A 12381-nucleotide genomic window follows, 5' to 3' on the forward strand; every position below is an offset into this window, starting at 1 on the left:
TGTGTCATGGTTTAGCAATAGGACTCCCCAATTTAGTTCTCCCACTGAGACTCTCCAAACCATGCTGATGCTCACTTGCTTCCTCTCTCCCTGCAGGTGGTTGGAGAGGAGAATTAGAGGCACAAAAGGCAAAGATCATAGGCTGGGATAAGAACAATTTACTGGAAACAGTAATTAGATAAAACTAACAGTAACTGCAACAATATCAGTAACAAAAGTGTACAAAACAGAGAGTGACTCACATGCAGAATGCTCACTGAGCCCGACCCCACATGACCACAGCCATGCTCCCTCTGGCTTGGAACCAGGGCCACACCACCTCAGTTGGAAGGAACCCCTTCTGCCCAAAAGAGAGTTCCTTCCCCCCACTCCTGGCAACAACATGAGGTGGTACAGAATAACCTCTGGGTCCTACTCATGCCCCCATGGATATCAAGAAATACTTCTATTTTAAATGAAAATAAATTAGCAAGGCAGTATTTTGCAAAATAGACATGTATCAGAACCTGAAAGACATAGATATGACAGTGGACATTTACTATAAAGCAGGTAAGTACAGGAGAAAGAACTATGCATTGAAGTAATTTTTGAAAGTTGTTATATCATCTGACAGGACTTTATAAAATATCATTCTTACCTTCTGAAAGGCTTTTTATGCATTTCTCTGCAGATTATGGTGGCTATTCACAATTTACTTCAATTTTTTATAGTCTCACAGTAATTCTACAGAATAGTAAATACAGTTATTATAACCCTCAAAACTGGCAGAGAGATATATTTGAAGAAATAGGGTTTGTTTCCTCTCCTGCATGCACTGAAGTAAATCAGGAGCAATTCTGCTGTAGACATTAGGTCAAAACATGCAAAATAAGACATAAAAACCACCAGAAATATAAAAAGAACACTTTCCTCACATTAAAAGTACAAATTGCATGCCTCCTCTGCTTTTTGGCAAGGTTGTGCCATTCAGAAGTATACCACACTTGGCTAATCACACTGAAGCACATCTGAATAAGGTTCAGGCTGACACTGGAAACAATGGAGACACACCAGTTTGCACAGGCTAAGAACCTGGCACAAAGCTTTGAAAATCAACGAGGATCTTCAAATAAATGCAATATGGACAATTACTTCTAGTGAAGAAACTCTTTCGAAGTGCTCTGACAGAAAACTAGAAAGATCAGGAAAAGGTTTATGAAAACAAAGCAAACAAACAAACACACCCCTCACGCCCCCCCCCCCCCAACTGCATCCCACTTTTCTTCTTTACAGACACACACATAAGGAACAGCATAAATTTTAAGAGAGATCACATGGCAAAATTATGACTCTGAGTCACTAGAAAGGAGAAAAATCTTTTAAAATACTCTTGGGACCGGTAACGACTGCTAAAGGAAGAGCATTATTTTATCATCCACGTAATGAGACAGAGGAAGGATTGTTGTTGTTTGGCGCTGATTTGTCTCAACAACTCTTTTCTCTAAAATAAACATGCCAATTTCACTAAACAAAGAGAAGAAGCTGCACCTTTCTGTTGTTTCAACTGCACGCTGAGGAATATTTAATCAGAGGAAAGAAACCCCAAGAAAAGTCACGGGAGAGGGCCAGCAGACACCGCTTTTACACAGGTTAAGAAAAAACAGAAAGAGGCGGCAATGCCGGCCCCCGCACCTTCCCACAGCGCCGGCAGCGCCCGGCCCCACCATCGCCCCGCGGGCACCGGCTGCGGCCCGAACGGACATCGTCCGCCTCGCTCTTCCCCTCGGCCTCTACTTTGAGGATACGGGGGAAGCCCTACCCGGCACCAGGGAGGAGCGACACCGTCTCGAAGGGACATCAGGGTGGGGGAGCTGCTCAGCCTCCGGCAGGGAACCCTGACAGCCGCCCGGGCTGGGGCGCTGCGACACCCGCCCGGCCCGCCGCTCCCCTCCCTGCCCCGGCCGCGGGGCTGCTCTCGCCCCACGCCGCGTCGCACCACGAAACTTACGGGTTGGGGCGCGGGGACGCGGGGCGGGCGTGCCGTCGGGCCAGCGGACGCGGACAGCTCCGCGGACGGGTCAGCGCCGCTCCGCGCCCTCGGCGGGTGTGCCCGGGGCAGGCGAGAGAGCGCCCGTCCCTTCCCTCCTCCCGCGAAGCCGAGCCGTGCCCCGACACTCACCAGCTGCAGCGAGCAGAGGAAGATCAGCGTGCAGCGCCCCGTGCAGCAGCCCATGGTGGCAGCCGAAGAGCGGCCGCCGCTGCTTCTCTTCTTCCCTCCCGCGCTGACGCGGCCCCGGAGGCGAGACGGGGGGCTCACCGCATCCGGACGGAGCGGCCGAGCGTGCGTGTGTCCCCCGCTTTCCGCTGCCTCGCTCCTTTGTGGAGGCGCTTCTGCTCGGCAGCGGGAAGCAGCGGGCGGAGGTCGGCGCGGCCCCAGGGATGGGAGCAGGCGGCAGCGGAGGGCTTTGCGCGGGTCTGGCTCTGGGGAAGGGGCAGGGGCCGGGGGTGGGCGTGTGCGGACCGGGCCGGGGGTGGGCAGAGGGAACGCGGGCGGGGAGGCGGGGGGCGTGCGAGGAAGGGCGGGCGAGCGAGCGGGAGCTGTGCGAGGTGTGAAAGGAGAAGAGCGGCGGCGGCGGGCTCTCCTCGGGCGCCGTGTCGGGGGTCTGCGTACGAGTAGTTGGCAGCGATTTTGGAGGTTCCGCGGGCAGGCAGTGCAGGGATTTTGGAGGCTCTCAAGGCAGGCCGTAGTTGAGGGGGACTCGGCAAAAGGGACCGGGGCAGCCCGGCGCGAGCCGTTTGTTGAGAGCGCCCGGGGAAAGTTCAAGGGACTTGTCCGGGAGGGGCGGGGAGCGGCGGCCGCCGAGCGGCGGGGCGGGAACGAGCCCGGAGCACCCGCCCGGCGGTGGCCGCGGCCCATTGTTCGCGGTGTGGGCTGTGCCGGGGCTGGAGGGCGCTCCCGGGCCGGGGGAGGCAGCCGGGACCCTGTTCGTCAGCGAGTCCCACTGGCAGAGACTGGGTGCCCGCTCTCAGCAGGTGAGAGGAGGTATCTCAGGAAGCTCCTTCCCCTCCCGGCGGTGAGTGCCTGGGTGCCTCACGGTGAAGCTCGGGCTGTTTGATCCCCTCACCGGCGGTGCTGGGGGAAGGGGTTTCCCTCGCTGGCAACGCCATTGTGTCAGGAAAAGCCTGCCGGCTCCTGCGGTCCCTCGCGGGTGTGAATTTGGAATGGGCCCCGGGGAGAGGGGCTCGGCCCCTGCAGTCACTGCTCCTGGCAATGGTAAAGTCTTTCAGCTTGGAAAAGACCTTTAAGATCATCAAGTCCAACCGTTAGTTCAGCACTGCCAAATACACGGCGTACAAGGAGACGGATGAACAAACAGTGCTCTCCAGGGGCCTGTCCGTGGGCAGCTGAGAGAAACATGATCACTGGAGATATAACGAGGTCCCTACATCTATTATATGCACTTCGGTCATAGACAAGTAATGTTTGGGGAGGGCTAATAAATACTAATATATACACCGTCTCTTAACAATATTTTTATACGTGGGTGAAGTGTCAACGACTTTTTTTCCCCAACAAAGTATGTATAAATTAGATTATTTTTACAGGCGTGTTCCGCTCACCAGACAGCACTTTCCTACAGCCTGTTACCAGCTACTGTTCCATGATACACAGACTTCTACCACAAAACACTGAATGAAGCTTGCCCTGAGGGAAAAAAAAAACAAAACAACTTTATCTTCTGCGAGGCATTGTAGCGAGATATCTGAATAACGTCTCTGTGAAGTACAGAGTGTTGCATTCCCCAAACTACACATGGCTCTTCATTTATGCATTAAATGGTAGTGACAGTAGTCTAATAGTTACAATGCTACTGCAAAACAGTGCTGTGTCACATTAGATTTGGAAAACTGCTTTTTTCTACCACCTCTCTTAAGTAGAAAACCATTATGGTAGTTTTATATACCAAACTGAAGGAACAAAAGACAAGAAAAAAGCGGATTCTGCTCATCCAGGGTGTGTATTTGACTAGGTATGTATGTGAGGAGTGCAAAATATAATCCACATTGCACAATATACAAAACTTTAATAAAACTACATGATATTTTTATTTCTGTGTATGGCTTTTAAGATAAAATTCTACCTGGGGCTAAAACTTTACTAAAAGTGCATGTTCTGAGAACATACATATTTTGATGGATGAATACTTGAAGATATGAAAGTAAATTGAAACGATGGTAGTTGCCAAAAATACATTATGCCAGCCTGAGCTGGTAAATTTTACAGATAATTGGCTTTCTTTATAGAGGGCTTTAGATCAGGCATCATCTCTCTGGACTTTACTGAAGTATTTAATAGACTACAAGATATTTTTAGTTAAACCAAATAATACAGAGCTTAATAATATGAATTGCAGGGTGGGTAAGGAATCAGGTAAATGAAATTACAAGAGCTAGTGCTGAAGAGATTTTACTTGTACTCACCATATTCATCCCCTGCTTGTACATCAGTGGGATGAGGTTCATAACTCTTTACCCTCTACTTCTCTCCAAGCATAGTGCTCTTCTGAGACGTAGCTAAATCCTATGGAATAAGGAGTAGAGAATGTGATGGGTTGGGCTGGGATAGTTAATTTTATTCATTGTAGATGATATGAGGCTGTGTTTTAGATTTGTGCTGACACTGCGTTGATAATTCAAAGGTGCTTTAGATACTACTGAGCAGGGCTCACACAGCTTTAAGGGATTTTTGCTTCTCACCCCTCCCTACCAGCAAGGAGATTAGGGGTGCACGAGATGTTGGGAAGGGGCACAGCTGGGCCAACTGACTCCAATTGACCACAGGCATATTCTATACCATATGGCATCATGCTTAGCATACAGAGCTGGGGGAGGAAGAAAGAGAGGAATGTTTGGGGTGATGGTTTTTGTCTTCCCAAATCACTGTTGCACATGATGGAGCTCTGCTTTCCTGGAGATGGCTTAACACCTGTCTGCCCATGGGAAGTAGTGAATGAATTCCTTGTCTTGTTTAGCTTGTGTGCACAGCTTGTGCTTTCCCTATTAAACTGTTTTTATCTCAACCCACAAGTTTTCTCACTTTTACTTTCTGATTCTCTCCCCCTCCACATGAGGGAGGGGAGGTGGGAGTGAGTGGCTGTGTAAATTACAACAAATGAGAGAACGTTCATAGAGGTCTATGAATCTCTAATATTTTTTCTGTTTGCTTTCTCATGTTCTTGAAGATTTTGCTGTTTGTGTCCTCTAGCTAGCCAAAACTGTCTATCCCACACCCCACCCCCGAAAAAGGACAGTTGTATAAAGCAGAATTATTCCTGAGCATAAGGTTCCACAAACAAAACTAATGTTACCTGGCTTGGGACTCAGTTAAAAAAAAAAGTTAATTAACAAGAGAATGCTGCAGAACATGACAGGGGCACAAGGAACTGAAGTATTAGAATACCCTTGCCTTACAGCTGAAAGCACTGGGCACAGCGAGATACAGAAGAAAGAAACTGAGTCAGAAGAAGGTTAGAAATGAAGTATGGTTATGAGAAGGCATAGAATTTCTAGAGCATATCAGAAAATGCAAAAGAAGAATAGAATATTGTACAAAGATGAAGGACTGTATTTACAGATTTCTCTACACATGAACTAGGTAGAGAAGCTGATAGTCAAATAACCATAGAAAGTAATTTCCAGCTTCATAATGAAGACACCTCTAGTTCAGCAGTGTGCATCCGAACTAGATGAAAAAATGGTGTAAGCTCAAAGAAGCCCTGTGGACTATCTTAACATCTAACAAGGTGTGCTGTATGGATGCAAATTTAGTGTGCTTGAAGAGAAAACATGTCCTCAAAAGCTTTTTTATAAATCCATGTACTCATGGCCATACCCTGACAAAACTGTAGGATTCCTTATTGTAGGCCATTAGAGCTTGTCCTTTTAATTTAATTGCATTCACAGCAGAAAACTGAAGTAGTTCACATTTATAGACAAACAGCATCACACATATCTATAAGACATATTGCAATTATGTCATAGAGACTTCTATTCCTTGATAGGTTATATTTGTCAGAATAACAGATATGAAAATTTTCAAGTTTAAGAACTAGAACCATCAGTAAAATTCTCATATCAAGAGGGCAAAGTGAAATTCATAATATTTGACTGTCCTTGTAGCTCTTTAATGGCTCATACTACTTGTTTAAATAAGCCATTCACTTGTCTGCCTGTGCTGGAATTTTCATCAGCCTGCACCAAACTTGTCTGGTCATGAAGCTGGGCTTAAGGAGGTGTGTTTTGTTAACTCTGCCAATTGGACTACAGTAATAATCATGGGTGACAGCAGAAAATCTTCATCACCTGAATTTTCCATCTCTGATCATGAATGTTATTCAGAGGAAATTACTGATGAAAATAAGTAAGAGTTTTAAAGAATAACCTTAATCCTGGAAAGATTTCCTATTAATTTTAAACACTGAAAGTAGCCCTTGATCCTGCACAGAGAATAGGTAAGTACATTCAAGGTCTGCGGAATCTGAGTTTAAGAAGAGATTTCCGTGGCCTCAGATTTCACCTTTAATTTTGGCATTTAATGCAGAAACACTGAGAATCAGAAGCTTTGTAATTACTTTTCAAGCTTTGCCATAATGAAGGAGGATACATGGATCAAAATGTACCTTCATAAAGCTATCAACAGGTCACACTTCAGGCAGACATATAGTTCTGATAGCTTAGAAAAACATTCCAGTGTGTATTCCCCAAGCAGTCTTGAAATACCTCAAGCAAACTAGAAACCCCATGAAATTTAATATAGCTTTAAAGACAAATAAGGGTTTCAAGGTATTATCAGTGTTTTTAGTAAATCCTGTTTTCAGTTTATCCCTCTGAAGGCAGGTACACAATATAATGATCTAATTTTTCATTTCGATGTTCACACCTGCTGCTAGGAAACTGTATTCTTCATTTAAATGCAAGTACTTTATGAAATGAAAACATAAGTTCATTGTGAATTACTTTTTTCTTATTTTAAAAATAGTGTTTTAAATGATCACTCCCAGTGTGGGGAACCAGGGTGAGGCACAGCCTCTCAGTGGCTGGGTAGGTCCATGAGGACAGGGATGGGGACCATTTAGTGCCAGAACAAGATGTCAGCCCACAGGCTGGTTTCTTCTCTGGAGAGACAAGGCTGTGGGGAGCTGTAGACTGGCCCCAATGAGGTGTCACTGGGTCAGGGACTCATAGCCTTTGCATGTCTGAGATGGGGCTGATGGCTATGGGCAGGGGTGGGAGAGCCCCAGGAGGTGGGCAGGGACAGGCAGGGTTGATGGCGCTCTCGGGGCCCTGACAATATGAAAGCAGTTTTGAAAACATGAGTGTTTTAAGTGCACAAACTGACTCCCTGTAACTCACTCTGGTTTTTCAGCAGTAGACAGAACCTAGCTCAGCTTTGGGCTTCTTTTTCTGTCTTGAGCCCTTCTTTCTGTTTTTTTTTTTTCAATTTTGGTATAATGAGTACTACCATATCTTTCAGTAAGACTAGAATAAAGCACAAGATGTTTGCAACTGCCTCTCATATTTGTTGCAGGAACCAAAAAATCTGGTAAATTATAAGGCTTTCTTGTAGGTCAGCAAGTGTTAATTGTGAACCATTCATTGTACACAAACATTGCTACAATCCTCAATTTTAATATGGAAAAACTTCACAAGAAAACTGGCCTGTATGTGTTGATATAGAAAAGTCCTTCAAAATGCAAAGCTGAATTATAACATCTGAGCTGGAATGTTGAAAAGATTGTTTTCCTTTGCCCATTGAGGTTTTTGCATTAGGCTTGAAAAGATAACATTGATACCAGCTGTGTTGTTCATAACCAAGGATTTTAGATGCTAGATTGGTCTGAAATACTTATGACATTTGCCACACTCATGCTCTGCTCAGCTTTTGGGACCTGCTGAATGAGATTTTGGATCTGGGGATCATAGGTCATGACAGAGGTTTTGCCACAGTAGGAAATGTGGACAGTACCTCCTGTTCTGGATACATCCAGAACTCTCAGTGAAGTCAATGTGAGTTTGGGAAGCAGTGAACACACTGCTAAGGTCTGATTAGGGCTGAGAAGGTAGGCCGAGAGGTTATTCCATGGAATTGTTCTAAAGTTTCTCTTGTCAGCAATATTTTTCTCTGAGTAATTCATACTCATTTTCCAGGTATTTTCAGACATTAAATGTCAGCTTTCCATAAGATAGGCAAAGCTGACATGCCTATTGATGCTAAATAACAAAACTTACCTAAATTACAGTTATTACATTTGTGGTCGAAAAAACCTTCTTTTGTTATGACTATAAAGCTGAAATATTTTACATCAAGTTTCATTTTATATACAGCGCAAGGCTGCCATTTGGATCAAGCCTCTGAACAGAGCCCATCCAAGGACATGTACTGGAGTAGTTTTGGTCCAGGAAAACTGTACAATGACTGACAGAAATTTTAAGCCTCTGGAGCCAGCTGTATCCCTCAAAAGAAGGCTTAAGGAACTACATATGTATCTGATGCAAACTTCCCTAGCTCCATTACAGCCAGGTGCAATATAGTGATACACGTGAGTGGAAAATTTGATTACATAAAGCTGGCTGCCTTATCCTTACACAGTCCATACTCAGGGTAAACAACTAATGTCTTTTTGCAGAAAGCCATCAGGCTTGGTTCTGCTTATATGACTTAATTGGTGTTTTTTTATTTGAAAGTATTTTCTCCATGTTATTTTTTTTCTTTTTAGTGAGCTCATAGTACAAACAATAACTTTCTAGGAAGTAATAGTCTCTTCTTTCAGTTTTTCATCAGAACAAATTTCTGTTTGCTAAATCAACCTGATTTAGTAATTAGCATCTGGATCTTATGTACACACTATGCACACACACAATAATACCACAATTATATTATATTAGCTTTTTAAGGGCTCATCTAATTTTACTCTATACATAATCCTTGAAAATGAGATTTGCACAAAGTTATTTAAAATAGACAGGGCAAACTAGAAGTATATAATTACGTGTCGCTTTGAAATAAATACATTTTCAGTTTTCAATTTCCATCGCTGAGTTCATAATTTAGTCTCTGAATATCTGAATTAATAATAAAATGACAGTATTCCACTGTCATATATGTATTTATATGGAATTTACAGACAGGGTCTCCTTTGTTCTGTTTCCTGGATTACCTGTGGGGTGAGTAAACCTTGATCCTTCTCTAGGAGCTGGAGGAAAGGAGGAAGCTGAGCAGCACTCCCCACTCCAGTCTGTTAAGTAACTAAAGACATTTTCCTATCAAGATTTCTGCTGCTTCCAAGGCAGGGAACTTAGGCTCCTAACCTTGGTTCTCTACATTGTATTGAAATTTGATGCTTGTAATAACCTACAGTCTACAACAAAAGTATCTACCCACCCTTCAAAGTGAACCTCTTCTTCAGACTCATTTTATGTCTGAGACCAGCCTATGACATTATTTTTAGAAATTTTAACAATTCTTCACAGACAGTTCAGAGTTACGGGTTTGCATGATAATGATCCATGCACACTTCTTGGTTTTCTCTATCAATTTCCTACACATTGTAAATATATTTCTGTAACCTACTAATTCTATTGTAGGGTGTGAATTGCCAGTACATAAGCATGCTATTCAAGGTCCATACACACTGACAATACATGTTACCATTTTTGATGATTTTGTCATGTTTGCTAATTGTTACTTGTATAACACCACCTTCAAGCGATTACATAGGAAACTTAGTTTGCATGAAGAAAAATAAACTGTCTTTTCCACAACAAAGTAAAGCTGTTAAGTGTGTGAGGATAACAGTAATGCATCAGTTAAATGGAAACTGAGTCAGTTCCAGAACCTGAGAGCACACACTCTGGCAAATGTAATCATGTATCTATATACTGATCAAGAAGGTGGTGCTTATGAATTTTTAGCTTGGATGACCAATACTATACAAGAAGATGAGTACTAGTTAATTATTTTAATACAGAAAATGTGATCATATAGTTTTGCATTCATTTGACATTTGTGCAAGTTATAGCACTATGTTTAAAGTTAAATATGTTGCTGGAAGTTTTCACTACTGCATCAAGCTCTTCACTTGCTTTTAAAGGGCTGTTAAAGGAAAAAAAAAAGCCTCAGTACCAGAATTCAAAGAAGAATGTGACAGGCAGTAGTCTGATGATGACTCTTTACTAGGAATTAGAAGGACTCCAGCCAACAAAGGAATGAGATCCTAGAAGAACTTTCCCAAGGCTATTGGGAGAAACAAATAAAGCCAATTAATTTTTAGACGAAGTTGACAAATTAGTGAAGGGAATTGGATGGATGAAGCACAGATAATTGCAATACCAGAACCCTATAGAATACCAGGAAGTCCCTTTGAATTATAGAAAGCCATCAAAAATTCTAACACAAAGACAGCATGAGGAATGAAGGGAAGGAGATGTGTCAGACAGAAAACCATCCTGTCAGCCAGTATAGCTGACAAAGCCTCTGGGCAGCATGGATGCCTCTGGGAAACAAATCCTACTCTAAGTTAAGCAGTCCTACAGGATGCTCAGAAGAAAATGAAGGCAACATTAAAAAACTTATTTGAGTCATCCACTAAACAAATAGCAAATTATGACTGGCTCATACTTGAGAAAAATGGCCAGAGTGAGGAACTCAGGAGCAGTGCATAAACTCCAACACAGCTGCATAAAGAACTCACTGAGTAACTCTGAGTAACAGGACAGCATGTAAAAATCGGACTGTTTGCAGATAAATTTCAATTGGAAAAATGGGAAAAAAACCAAGGTTAAATTATCTGAATAAATTCTTTATTGCAAATACTTTTCCCAGCTCTAATGAAGAGAGTTTGCTCTAGGAACAGAGATAATACGGTTGTGATGATAGATGATTGTTTATTCATTTCAAGCTGCAAGAATATCCTCTTCAATACCTTATTTTTATCCATTGCTAAATGAAAATGACATCCTTAAGTCCTTTAATATCACATGAAACCTGAAATCCAGATAAAAGCCAGGTCAAGCAGACCTTCAAAAAAACACTCAGGGAAGATAAGACCAGGCCAACAGTGGAAGGGCCATTTTCTTCAGTCCCAGGTGACAGAAGAGGGAGTGATGCAAGGCCCCCTTCTCCCTGCCCCCATTGCTGCTGCAGCTGCAGCAAGGCCTAAGCCCTTAAGTGTAATTCCAATTTGACAGCTTGCATGGGTGTGAATACATTTAAGTAAAAAAAAGCCCCTGCCAACCTTAGATGAATTAAACAACTGTGACACACACTGGGCCAGACTCCCTAATGCACCACAACAAATTTACGGGGCTGTGACTGTTAACTGGAGTCTCAGTTCATTTTTAATACCAGAGTTAACAAAGCTGTATACAGATGCAGCAATTGCTATAGAGATTAAAATGTTTCAGTGTTTCAGTCCAAGACTGAATTTTGTAGTGAATTTTCATACAAGGTTTTAAAGCAGGTAATCTGGATTGATGGCCACGTTTGCATTTTCATGTGTAGTAACTGAGTCTGCTATTAATCCTTTAGAAAATTTTCTGATATGTTTTGATATATTCATATAACACTTCAAGACAGAGACTGTTGCACTATCTAATCCCTGTTTGGTCCTTAATTAATGTCTCAGAAAAGGTTTCCACGGTAAAGATAAAAAGACTAAACTTCAGAAAAGTTTTTGTGCTGTTCTAAACTGCTCATGCTTTTGCTTTTTTTTGTCCACTTACCTAAGTAAAGCAAAGAAGGAGTTTAAACTTGGGATCAAATAACAATTTGTATAATGTTTCTGCGGAAGCCAATGAAACCCAGAATATCTGTGTCTGTCACTTGTTTGCTGAATCAAGTATTTCAGAAGAAATGTAATATGCTAGTTTTAAATTTTCAAATGTCTCTGTTCAATAGAAAATGTCATCTTTTCAGCAGGAACATGAAACTTAACAATATCATAATGAAACTGCAGTGAATTCTGGATATGAATTTGACCTACCTGTGGTTCATTCCTCATGCCTATGAAGGGTTTTTTTAGCCCCAAGGAACTGAAAGGTAATATGAATGAAGCTGGGGACACACAGGGACTGAACACATGCAGCTCCTTTGGTTTCTTGCTGTGAGGATACTCTTGTAGTTCAAATATTCAATACTGAAATCTGAGAGAAATCTATAATTAAAGATTAAATCTTTGCTGTCATGTACAGATGTACAGGTTTGATCAGCTCTTTTCTAGTAGAAAAAGAACTACTAAGAAAGTAGTAAGAGTGAACCAGTTGTTTAAAAGATGATATCTTTTCATTCAATGGGTTCTGCTCCTCTGGGTGAGGGACTATGTTCATCAGTCTTTCTTTTGGAAC

General features: G+C 42.7%; 1 protein-coding gene across 3 annotated transcripts in view; it reads right to left on the reverse strand.

The window, feature by feature from the left end:
• NKAIN3 (sodium/potassium transporting ATPase interacting 3) overlaps positions 1 to 2495 on the reverse strand; it is a 360493-nt gene extending 357998 nt beyond the window's left edge. For 2 of the 3 annotated variants that reach the window (XM_071553098.1, XM_071553096.1), the window contains exon 1: positions 2159 to 2495. In XM_071553098.1, coding sequence (XP_071409199.1) covers positions 2159 to 2212 — 54 coding nt within the window. In that variant the 5' untranslated portion in view covers positions 2213 to 2495. Of the gene's footprint in view, positions 1 to 1798; positions 1953 to 2158 lie in introns of those variants that run through there. The other variant, XM_071553097.1, reaches the window with a different exon arrangement.
• Between the last annotated feature and the right edge of the window lie 9886 nt (positions 2496 to 12381).

This window comes from Pithys albifrons, chromosome 4 (genome assembly GCF_047495875.1).
Source record: "Pithys albifrons albifrons isolate INPA30051 chromosome 4, PitAlb_v1, whole genome shotgun sequence".
Classification (NCBI taxonomy): domain Eukaryota; kingdom Metazoa; phylum Chordata; class Aves; order Passeriformes; family Thamnophilidae; genus Pithys; species Pithys albifrons.